We start from the raw sequence: 13,231 nt of genomic DNA, 5'->3' as shown, positions 1-13,231 counted from the left end.
ATTTTATGTGCCCAATATCATTTTCAGTTTATTGCGTATAATATACAATATTAATTACATTTAATATTCAGAAAACAAGAGTTTAGAAATATAAAATTTCTGTTCTACCAATTTAACTATGTAACTATGGAAGTAGGACTATGTACTCATCAGTTTAATTAATTTTATGAATTCTGGTTGAGCTGTTACTTTCCTTCTAGAATATTTTTAATAGGGAATCAAGAATTATAATGAGACTTCATAACACCCATGTAGGAAATGTCAATAGTGAATCTATACTAGAGATGGGCGCGTGCCTAAAAATTAGGCACGAACATGCACGAACACGGACCAAAATTTTTATGCACTTTCACGCACAAACACGGCGTTTTTCGAGAAGGCACGAACACGCAAACTCACGCACGAAATTAAAGAAAAGATATATCGATATAGTTGTACATTTATTTGTTCAAAAAATTCATATGTTCTAAAATATACGTATTGCAAAATTACGTAATTAAGTTAGAGCTCAAAAGTCTAGTTCGTCTTTCGTTGAAAATATTTCCAGATGTGGAAAAAAATCTCTCGCTCGTTGCTGAGCTGACGGGTATAGCCAAAATTTTCCAGGCTAATTGTTTTAAATATTTTAGGTTCGACTGTTTCCAAAAGTTTAAAACATCAGTCTGGCTAGATACGGCATCCGCTAAATATGTATCAATTTCTGTATCAATTGGAGACTTTTCAATTTTTCGTCTTTTTGCCAAATTTTGATCCAAAAACTCTGAAAATTCGTGTAAATGCGGCATTGTAATTTCCTCCTCATCATTAGAACTCTCTATGTTCTCACCTTGTATATTACGTCATTTCTTTTATATTCTAATAAGAAATGCATCTCCTTAAACGGCGGAAATAAGAACGTCCCTATAAGATGTGTCATTGTTGGCACAAAGCGTTTAAGCAATGATTGTTTAGTTTTAGCTTTCAAATCTTTCATGAATTGAGAGTCAATGGTATCAATTGAGCAAACTTTCAATAGCTTTTCAGACCAAAGGGTAAAAATGTGCATAGTAGGGTATTTTTCCGAGCTTAATTTTTCGGAACACTCTTTGAAAATTTTGAGAAAAGGCAAAAGAGGTACTAACAATGAAAACTTTAAGTCAGATATACGATTCCCAATTAGGGAAGAGGGTGTTTTACAATAACATCATCCATAACTAAGTTCAAATTGTGGCAAGCGCAAGATATACGTTTAAATCTTTTAAGAGCCGAAATAACGAATGAAATTTTTTGGCCCTCGATATCAGCCATGTGAATATATACTAAGAATATTTTGGTCGGTTTTACATTCTTGTTTGATTTTGTGTTTAGTATGGTCTCTTGCACGACTTCTAAAGGAAGCCCAAAAAATTAGCACGATCGTAACACATAGTGCAGGTCGTGTTTAGTCGTATCGTGCAAAATCGTGTCGAACAAAAAAACACGATCACGCACGGCCAAAAATTTATTCCGGCACGACACGCCCAAACACGGCGATTTTCGGGAAGGCACGAACACGCACTACTCACGGCACGACACGCGCCCACCTCTAATCTATACCGACAAATTGTAGACAACTCATGTAATTTCCAATAGACATTTTGTATGAACGTGTCATTCGAAAGTCACTAGTGACTTTGGAACTAGTACATCAGTAGTAAGTCAGTAGCTGCTGAGGGAGCATGTGTTGACATTAGATGTAGTAAGTCAGTATAGACATTATTGGTTGTCAGTCAATATAGACATAGGATATAGTAAGTCAGTAGTTCATCAAGGGTCATATGGAGACATTGGTACCAGAGCGTCACTATTAGATTTTTTTGTCTATTTGAAATTTTTTATAGTACATTTAGAAATTCAGTGAATTTCTTTAATCCGAATGTACTATAAGATAATGAACTTAGTTCAAACACCAAACTTTTGCTTAAATTGTAAATTTTATTAAATAAAGTAAACACGGTGCTCTTGAACGATTTTTCTGGGAATCCGCAAGGCATATCAAATGGAACTGAAGAAAAAGTTGTAGCAGTGAAAATTCTCTACAAGATTGTCCTTTATGATATTTTCGTAGATTTTACCATTTTTGAGACATACAAGTTCAAATTGGTACAATTCACTGACATGTATTATAAAATAATGTCATGACTACAATTTCCCAACTTAAACTTATATATCATAAAAGTGGCACAACCTTTATAGAGTTACAAAAGCCAATCTTATTGAGGATTTTTTACAGCTATATGATTTTTCTACTCCCATTTGATAAGACTTACCGTTTCAAATCGTGAAAACCTAACAAAATAACCTAAAAATGTGACATGAACTTCTATATCTCAAAAATAGTAAAACCTAGGAACAAATCGTAACGGTCAGTCCTAGAGAATTTTTACAGCTATAACATTTTCTTTAGTCCCATTTCGATAGGACATGCAGTTTCCAAGCAAAATCGCGAAAACCTAAAATAAAGCTGAAAATGTGAGGTTTGACCGCGATTTATTTATGAACATTGTAGTTTCAGAATCCACAAAAACGTCCCAAGTATAAGATCCTTGCATTTAAAGTTGGTTTAAGAGCACCGTGTAAAATAAAAGTAAAGATCGTTGACAAAGTCACCATAATTGTAGACAAAGTGGTGACATGTCGACACTTGTAACATGTCGACACTAGACCCCAGGCTTCCTACAGGGACTATGAATATGTTAATATTAAAATTCATACACTAACACATACATACATGTGTGTCGTTTGGAAAGAAATTGAAAATGCATGAACACGTAATATAACCTACGTAGCTGTAGGAATTAATGAGTTCCTTAAATATGCAAGAATTTTATTTAAAACTAGAAAAGTCTCCCCTTGTAAATTTGTTTATGTTCGTGGGAATAACATCTAACAACTACCCTTTGCTTCTTTGTCGAAAACATCAAATTAATAAATAGGTTGTTATAAATGACAAACTGTTTATTTGAGCTACTGTAATATTTATGTCCTTGTCCTTAGCAAATTATATCTTTGGACACTAACAAGGTGGAGTTCGTGGAGTTTTAGTGGCCATATTAATGCATTCCTATGCCATGCCTGGGCTTTATGATTTTGCAACTTGATAAGCTTAACCCTGTCGATTGCAGTATATTTCTATGAAGATAGTATTGCATTTTTTATAGGCGCTAAATACTTATCCTGCCGAACAAGATGCCCCAGGCACTTCATCGTTTAATCCTATACTGTACCACCAGATCAGATAAGCTGAACTGTTTTGTCTTCAGTCAAAATATATCTCCACAATCCATTAGTTTCTCCATGCACGCAAATATAAAATTGTACCACACCTAATAAATTTTACCAGTAATCAATTTACCAAAGTCAATTTTGTATGACCACATTTAAAGCAATTTAAATGTAACATCTTTATTATCGCTTCTTTGAACATTGAATTCATATTGAACAAATATTAATTCGATATTGAATTCTGGGAAAATTCTGGGATGACCATTTGGAAATGGGAAATGTGCCCATTAGGGTGGGGCGATTTGTATGGAAGGAAAACAATCATACTGGGAGCTTCGCATTTCCGATTGGGATTGTACTGAGCAAAAAAGTCCACTAGACCATATGTCTACGGAGAAAATCGAACTTTCCGATGAAGCGGAGTGTATTTACAATTTTAGCGAATATTTTCGAACTTTTGCGGGGAGGTACCGGAAGGAGTGGACCTATTAGCACTGCCTTCGAATTTCATCTAATATTCCAAGAAATATTACGATAAGCAATCTGTGGACCAACGCAGTATTCGGTTCGAGAGTGGTCTTGAACACCAGCCACTACATACATATGCTGGCAGTAGGGGTTTTTATACCCTCAGCATTTATGCTAACGAGGGCATACACATACACTTTCATACGAGCAAAATGTGCCTCATCGAAATAATGGTTTGGGACCCCAACTATGTTTGGACGAAATGTGTTTCAGACAATTTTTTAGTCGATTTAGCAATGTCCGTCCTTCTGGCTGGCTGGTGCGCACGATAACTCTCGAACGGATGAACCGATTTGGTCCAAAATTTGACTTTCGCAATATTTTGTCCAAACTTGGCTTAAGTTTGAAGATGTGTTATATCGGTCCACTCCTTCCGGTACATCTCCCACAAAAGTTCGAAAATGTTCGGAAAATTTGTGCGCACGATAACCCTTGATCGAAGTAACCGATTTGGTCCATGCTTTGCACATCGTGAAATTTCTACCAGATTTACATGAGGTTCCAATATTGACTCAATCGGACCATTCTTTCGGGTACCTCCCACACAAAATTTCGGAAAAGTTCTGTTTAGGACCTGTATAATATATAACGGTATAAGCTTTATCAGGAGCAAGTCCATACTTCCTGAGAAAATAGCCTGAAAGGTACAAAAAGCCCTATGATATCGTGTGTAATGGTTGGAGCGCACGATAACTCTCGAACTGATGAACCGATTTGTTCGAAAAATTCGAAGATGGGTTATATCGGTCTACTCCTTCAGGTACCTCCCCCACAAAAGTTCAAAAATGTTCGGAAAAATTGTGAACACGATAACTCTTGATGGGGGTGAACGCTTTGGTTCATACTTTACACATCCTAAAATATCTACCAGATATAGATCAGGTTCGAATATGGACTATATTTGTCCACTCCTTTGGGTACCTCCAACACAAAATTTTGGATAAATTCACTTTAAGACCTGCTCTCGAATCTCTTTGATTCTTGTTGAAGCAACTTGCATTCGCTGCCTCAATTACGGCAGTAAAAGCTTTTTAAGGGGCAAGTACATACTTCTTGAGAAAACAGCCCGAAAGTTGTAAAACAACCCCTATGGTACTATAGGTAGTGGGAGGAGAGCTCGAACCAAATGCACTTTGGATATTATAATATTTCTTCGAATATAAGATGAAATTCGAAGGTGGTTCTTATAGGTCCACTCCTTCTGGTTTCTCCCCCACAAAAGTTCGAAAATATTCGCTAAAATGGTACGCGCGATTTCTTATAGACGTAGCAACCGATTTGGTCCAAACTTTGGATCTCTAACTATTGTCGAAACTTAGTTTATGTTCAAATTTGGGCCCTATCTGTCCAATCCTTGTGTACCACCAACACAAAGGATCGAGGATCCTTTGGACATTTTTACCTGTTTACAGCGATATTATGTTTTGCGTAGGGTAGTGGATAAAAAAGCTCTACCTCTCGATATCCCCGCAATTTTTTGAGCTTAAATCCTATGCATACTTTTGTCGGTTCATACGCCCAAAAGTTTGAAAACCCCTCTAATAAATAAGTTTTTTGGAAAAATGTATTTCAATCCATACATGCTGAGGTTATATCTCTGTCGGCTTGTTTTTACAGCTTTCGGGTCTTTCCACCCAAAAAACTTGTACCATCGTAAAAGGGGCCTTGAGCGCAACCTGTTGCACGAAATATAAAAACAATTCGAAAGGAGGTCCTAAACTGCACTTTTGAGTGGGAGGTATCGGAAGGAGTTTACATATATAGTCCATAATTTAAACTGATCTATGTCTCGTAGAAATATCACGATGTGCAAAGTATGAACCCAAATTGGTTATTGCCTTCGAGAGTTATCGTGCGCACCATTTTACCGAAAAGTTTGAACTTTTGGGGGGAGGTACCCAATGGAGTGGACCGCAAATATTGCCACTTTTTTGGACAAAATTGGTTTATCCGTTCGAGAGTTGTATTGTGTGCTTCATTCGCTACACATAGCATTTATGCTAACGGGGGTATATACACTTTCATATGGACAAAATGTGCCTCATCGAAATAATGGTTTTAGACCCCAAGTATGTTTGGACTAAATTCATTTCAGATTTGTGCAATTCAATATTTCTACCGGGCCAGCTGATCTGTTTCCATAAGTCAAAAGCCTTATATGTAAATAAATATGAAATTGTACCACCCCTAATAATCTGTAGATGTTTACCTTGACGGCCTACAAAATCAATTTTGTGTGGCCAAATACTAAGCAATTTAAAATTAGACTAATTATTATCGCTTCCTTGAACATTGAATTTATATTCAATAAACATTAATTAGATATTGAATTCTAGGAAATTGATGACCATTTGAAAAATGGACATCAAATGTCATAAAATATACACATTCATCCATACATATGCACAGTGAGACAAATAAATGTTTTCAAACGATGCAATATTATAAAACAGAATCTCCCTTAAAATCAATGATAGCTTTGTTCCTTTACTTTTTTAATAGTAAAAGTAGCAAAAGAGAAAACTGCCAAAATTGTTCTCACGTCAAAAGTTTTACACAAAAGTAAAGGAACGGAAAAATAGTAGATCTTTCAGCGATGTCAAAAAAACAAACATGGCTGCTTAAAAAAATAACAACAAACAAAATAAATGTCACTGTTTTTTATATTTTATTTCGTTGGTTTAAAATTTGTATTATTTATACTTATTTTATTTCATTTCTTTTTATTTTGCTTTGACAATGAGCGTTGTGTTCTTTTTTCTTTTGTCTTAATTGTCAAATAAATTTCAAATTAGCAGTTTGACAGATTTTCCAGTTTTTATACCACGAAATTTGTCGAGCAGAAAGTGAGTAGTGAAAGAGAAAGGCATTTTGGCATGCTCTCTCTTAAATTTTGTTTCAAGTTTTACTACTTTTTGGGGTTAAGAAACGCTTTCCAAGTTAAAAATAGTAAAAGTAGTAAAGCTTTAAGAAACTTTAACGTAAAGGAACAAAGCTGATATAACACAAATAAAACTTAATTATTTATGTTATTGTATATTAAACTGTATCTTAAAATTTTTACAATGTTTTTACTTTTATATAAATAAAACTCATTTAAAATAATGTTATGTGTTTTGGTTTTACAAACATTTAGTAGGCTGACTGTATGTCTGTGTGAGTGTGCCTATGTGACATTATGACCACTTTGTTGTGGTGTTGGAAAATGTTTTTAATTAAAAAGAAACACAAAAACCACACAAAACTAACAAAAACACACAGCGAAAATGTAAAATACACACACACACACACGGTGGCTCACACAAACAGTTGAGCAAATATTTTGCCATTAAACAAACGAGCAACCATACAATACCACAAAACAAACGATGTAATGACAATAAAGATGGGCGACACGAGGAGGAATAGGGGACAAAACCAAAAAACTAAATAAACACCGTGCAAAAAAAAGGAGGCCAAAATAACAAAGGCCAACGCACACACATCCACAGAGAGCGAGGCACAGGGAACGGAATGGCTTACTTGGTGTATTTATGGGCACAATTGTAGCTCTTCTTTGATCCACAATGGACAGTGGTTTCATTGCGGACGTTGTAGACATCATTGTCATCGATGTTTGCATCTTGTGGCCTAAACAGGATCAATAGACCGTAAAACAAAGCAACACTCTATGTAGAAGAAGATGATGATGATGGTGATTGGAGAACAGTGGTAGTGTAAATGATGTTTTGTGTCAAGACCCAAATCTCCTGCAGTTTTGAGATGGCAAAGACCGCTAAATCACTTGAATCAATGGGAAATAATGGCAGTGGTCTTTAGTTTTCTTTTTTTAATTTTTCATGGCGTTTTTGTTTTCTTCTACTTTGTCTATGTTGTTTGTATTGGTTTTGTGTTTTGTTTAACGATTATCACTTCTTGTTGTTTATTTGTTTGCACACTTGTCTCGGTTTTCGTTTTCTTTTTTGGTTCACTGGCCTAGCAAATTTTTAGAAAGGATTTTTTTAATTTTTATTGTTGTTGCCACTATTCTGCTGTTATCTTTGTTTTGTTTAATTTTAAATTGCCCATCGGGGAGCGAACACCATGACCCCCAACAACTATGCACATGGGGTTGAGTTTGGCATTGTGATTTGTATTGTATTCGAGTGAATATTAATGAGTTCTATATACATATATATTTTTTTGGAAATTGGAATTTTAAATTCATTTATTCAATGACCTTTAAATATGAAATTTATTAACAACCCAGCAAAAATACTCATTAAAAATTGGCCTACTTTCTCATTATTTTAACACGGGCATGTCATAGGGTGTAAGTACTTATTTTTGGCACTTTAAAGTAAATAAATAAGTACTTAAATAAGGAGTTACGACTTGAAGTAACCAGGGAGTAACTACTTACTTATCTACTTTTTAGTGACCAAAAAATAAGTACTTACTCCCTATGACATGCCCGTGTTAAAATAATAAGAAAGAAGGCCAATTTGTAATGAGTATTTTTGCTGGGAATGTTTTTTTCTGGTTCTTATAATTTATTTCGTAATGTAAGGTTCTTTATACATGGGTGGGTTACTAACTTGACACTTCAGTACAAGGATTTATTGTTCTTCACGGTGCTCTGGAACCAACTTTAAATGGAAGGTGCTTACACCTGGGAAGTGTTTGCGAATTCTGAAACTACAATATCCATGGATGAGAAAAATCAAAAAACAAAAAAAAAATCGCCCGATCGCTTTTTAAATAAATCGCGATCAAAGTTCACATTTTTAGGCGGATTTTTAGGTTTTTGAGATTTTGCTGGGAAACCGCAAGCCGTATCGAAATGAAATTAGAGAAAATATTGTAGCTGTGAAAATTCTCTACAAAATTGACCTTTATGATATTTTAGTAGATTTTTCCATTTTTGAGATATAGAAGTTTAAATGGGAACACAACACTGACTGTATCTTAAAAAATAATGCCATGACTACAATTTCCCAACTTAAGGTTATATATCATACAACCTAGGAAGAAATTACGAAAGCCATTGTTGTAGAGAATTTTCTCATCTATAAGATTTTTTCTAGCCCCATTTCGATAAGACTTACCATTTTCAAGCAAATCGTGAAAACCTATGAAAATATCATTGAGGTTAATCTTGTGAGAATTTTTCGCGATTTATTTAAAAATCCCTCCAGCGATTTTTTATTGTTTTCTGATTATTCTCATCTACATTGTATTTTCAGAATCCGCAAAAACTTCCCAGGTGTAAGTGGTTTTTATTTTAAGTTAGTTAAGGCGCACCGTAAAAACATTATGAGGAGGCGATACAGTCTTTGCATTGTCCCAATTTAAACTTCTGTGTCTCAAAAATGGTAAAACCTACGAAAATATCATGATGGTCAATTTTGTAGAGCATTTTCACAGCTACAATATTTCCTCTAATTCCATTTCGAAAGGACTTGCGGTTTTCCCCGGTGATTTTTTTGTTTTTGATTTTTCTCATCTACATTGTATTTTCAGAATCCGCAAACACTTCCCAGGTGTAAGCACCTTCCATTTAAAGTTGGTTCAAGAGCACCGTGTCTTATGTTTGACCAGTTTGCGAGGAACATGCTTGCTGACTAATGATAAAGTTATTTCATAACTGACACTACAAAGAGATCAGTGTCCACTTGAGTTGAAAACATGTTAAAAAGTATCTGCCGGCTTTTTCGACAGAGATATACCCCCAGTCTGTGTAAATTTAAACTTTCATCTCTTGACAAAAGCGAATCGAATACCGGCTACGCATGGGACAAATTTTTACCAATGAAAGTGCATGTATCCTCTTGCACTATGTGAAGAATTTTTGGTAAAACGAGTAAAAAAGTATCAGTCGGCTTTGGCGACAGAGATATACCCTCAGCCTGTGCAAATTAAAACCCTTTTTTCACAAAAAAATTATGTATTTAGGGGGTTTCAGAATTTTGGTTGTATGCACCGACAAAAATTTTGATTACGATTAAAGTTCAAACATTTTGCGGAAAAGGTACTTAAAGGAATGGACCGACATAGACCATGGGGGTGCCATAGGGGGTTTTTACACCCTTCGGGCTGTTTTCTCAAGAAGTATGGACTTGCCCCTGAAACAACTTTTACCATCGTAATTGAGGCAGCGAACAACAATAAAAATCAAAGTGATTCAATAGCAGGTCTTAAACTGAACTTATCCAAAATTTTGTGTGGGAGGTACGGTATGGAATGGACAAATATAGTCCATATTCGAACCTGATCTATATCTGGTAGATATTATGAGAATGTGTAAAGTATGGACCAAATCGGTCGCTCCCATCAAGAGTTATCGTGCGCAACAATTTTTCCGAATATTTTTGAACTTTTGTGGGGTACCTGAAGGAGTGGACCGATATGGCTTATCTACGAACTTAAAGTAAGTTTGGAAACAATATTACGAAGGCCAAATGTTGGCCGGAATCGGCATTTCCGTTCGAGAATTATCTTGCGCTTCCACCCATAAACATTGTGTCATAGGGTTTGTTTTTCAACGTTCAGGCTATTTTTTCAGGAAGTGTGGACTTGCCCCTGAGGAAACTTGTACCTTCGTATAGGGGACAGTGAAAACAATATGTTACAACAAAAACCAAGGCGATTCGAGAGCAGGTCCTAAACTGAACTTTTCCGAAATTTTGTGTGGGAGGTACTCGAAGGAGTTTACCGATTGAGTCCATATTGGAACCTCATCTAAGTTTGGTAGAAATTTCATAATGTGCAAAGTATGGACTAAATCGGTTACTCCCTTCAAGAGTTATCGTACTCACAAATTTTCCGAACATTTTCGAACTTTTGTGGGGGAGGTACCGGAAGGAGTGGACCGATATTAATCCATCTTTAAACTTGAACTAAGTTTGGACAAAATATTACGAAAGCCAAATTTTGGACCGAATCGGCAGATCCGTTCGAGAGTTATCTTGCGCTCCAACCACTACACACGGTGTCATAGGGTTTTTTGTAACTTTCAGGCTATTTTCTCAGGAAGTATGGACTTGCCCTAATGAAACTTACAGCGTCGTATAGAGGACAGCGAATACAACTTGCGTAAACAAAAATCAAAGAGATTCGATACCAGGTCCTAAACCGAATTTTTCCGAAATTTTGTGTGGGAAGTACATGAAGGAGTGGACCGATTGAGTCCATATTGGAACCTTATCTAAGTTTGCTAGAAATTACATGATGTGCAAAGTATGGACCAAATCGGTTATTCCCTACAAGAGTTATCGTGCGCACAAGTTTTGCGACAATTTTTGAACATTTGTGGGGGAGGTACCTGAAGGAGTGAACCTATATGGCCCATCTTCGAACTTAAATCGAATCTGGACAAAATATTTCGATACCCAAAATTTGAACCGAATCGATTGATCCGTTCGTGCGCACCAGCCAGCCAGACAGACGGACAGACAGACAGACAGACAGACGGACGGACATTGCTAGATCTACTCAAAATTGTCTGAAACGGATATCGTACAAACATACTTGGGGTCTAAAACCATTGTTTCGATGAGGCACATTTTTGGTCGTATCAAAGTGTAAATACCCTCTTTAGCCTAAAGGCTGAGGGTATACAGATTTACCTTCCTTTAGAAATGGTTACGCCGAATTATACATATTTGGTTGAATAAAAGTCTTTAAAAATGTGTGATACAGAGGCAGTATAGTTTGAAATTGTAAGAGCTTAGGAGTGATGTAGATTTCTAGTCCTCTTAGGAATAACAAGTAAAAAAGGATCGGTCGGCTTTGCTGACAGAGATATGCCCTCAGCCTATGTAAATTAAATTCTTTTTGTCCCCAAAAAAAAGAACTTATGTATTTAGGGGGTTTTCAAAATTTGGGCGTATGCACCTGCAAACGTATGGATAGGATTAAAGCTCAAAAATTTGCGGGGATATCGATAGATAGAGCTTTTTATCACACTAGCCTACGAAAAACATAATATCGCTGGTAAACAGGACCATTAGGAAAACCTTCGGTAAAAATGTCCAAAGGATGCTCGAACCACACAAAAACGTTGAACATTTGTGTGGGTGGTACCACAAGGATTGGACAGATATGGCCCAAATTTGAACATAAAATAAGTTTCGACAATATTTAGAGATCCAAAGTTTTGATCAAATCGGTTTCTACGCCTATGAGAAATCGTGTGTACCATTTTAGAGAAAATTTTCGAACTTCTGTGGGCGAGGTACCGGAATTTCATCTAATATTCAAAGAAATATGCATTACAATGTCCAAATTGTGGACGAACGCAGTATTCCGATCGAGCCCTCCAGACACTACATATGGTGCCATAGGAGTTTTTTCAACTTTCGGGCTTCAATAAAAATCAAAGTGATTCGAGAACAGGTCTTAAAGTGAATTTATCCAAAATTTTTGTGTGGGAGGTACCCGAAGGAGTGGGCCATATTCGTCCATATTCGAACCTGATCTATATCTGGTAGATATAGTAGGATGTGTAAAGTATGGTCCTAATCTGTCACTACCATCAAGAGTTATCGCGCGCACAATTTTTCCGAACATTTTTGAGCTTTTGTGGGGGAGGTACCTGAAGGATTGGACCGATATGGCTTATCTTCGAACTTAAAAAGCTTGCAGAAAACATTACGAAGGCCGCATTTTGGACCGAATCTGCAGATCTGTTCAAGAGTTATATTGCGCTCCAACCACTACACACGGTGTCATAGGGTTTCTTTTTGTACCTTTCAGGCTACTCTCTTAGGAAGTATGGACTTACCGCTGATGAAACTTATACCGTTATATGAGCGGCAGTGAACGCAAGTTGCTACAACAAACAAACTAATTTTTTTCTCCAAGATTCCATATTGGAATCTCATCTGTCTGGTAAAAATTTTACGATGTGCAAAGTATAGACCAAATCCGTTCCTCCCTCAAGAGTTATCGGGCGCACAAATTTTCCGAACATTTTGGAACTTTGTGGGGAAGGTACCTGTAGGAGTGGACCGATATGGCTCATCTTCGAACTTAAACTAAGTTTGGACAAAATAGTACGAAGGCCAAATTTTGGACCAAATCGGTTCATCCGTTCGCGAGTTACCGTGCACACCAGCCAGACAGACAGACGGACATTGCTAATTCGACTCCAAATTGTCTGAAAAGGATTTCGCCCAAACATACTTGGGGTCTTAAACCATTATTTCGATGAGGCAAATTTTGCCCGTATGAAAGTGTATATGAGTGAATATCAAAAAAATTTAGTTTCCATGAAGCCAAGGTTTGCACTATTATAATACGCGAACTATTGCAATTTACCAGTAACTATGACCATGGCTAGATCAATTGAAGTGTTTTTTGAAAAAATCTCAAAAATTTGGCAAAATAACTTAATTTGCGTGGAAGTTATGACCGCGTAAATGAATAAAAATAGGAAAAAAAAACGTTGAAGCTAACGAGTTTTTACGATACTATTTGA

At 36.2% G+C, this 13,231-nt stretch overlaps 1 protein-coding gene across 3 annotated transcripts in view; it reads right to left on the bottom strand.

The window, feature by feature from the left end:
• LOC141402440 (band 7 protein AGAP004871-like) overlaps positions 1-13,231 on the bottom strand; it is a 115,594-nt gene that overhangs the window by 60,254 nt on the left and 42,109 nt on the right. For 2 of the 3 annotated variants that reach the window (XM_073983724.1, XM_073983725.1), the window contains exon 1: positions 7,294-7,768. The exons of the other annotated variant lie outside the window; for it this stretch is intronic. In XM_073983724.1, coding sequence (XP_073839825.1) covers positions 7,294-7,393 — 100 coding nt within the window. In that variant the 5' untranslated portion in view covers positions 7,394-7,768. Of the gene's footprint in view, positions 1-7,293; positions 7,769-13,231 lie in introns of those variants that run through there. 3 annotated transcript variants of the gene reach the window in all.

The sequence above is a fragment of the Musca autumnalis genome, unplaced genomic scaffold (genome assembly GCF_047663935.1).
Source record: "Musca autumnalis isolate F117 unplaced genomic scaffold, ASM4766393v1 scaffold_4, whole genome shotgun sequence".
NCBI lineage: Eukaryota > Metazoa > Arthropoda > Insecta > Diptera > Muscidae > Musca > Musca autumnalis.
This window is presented reverse-complemented; position numbering and strand designations above follow the sequence as displayed.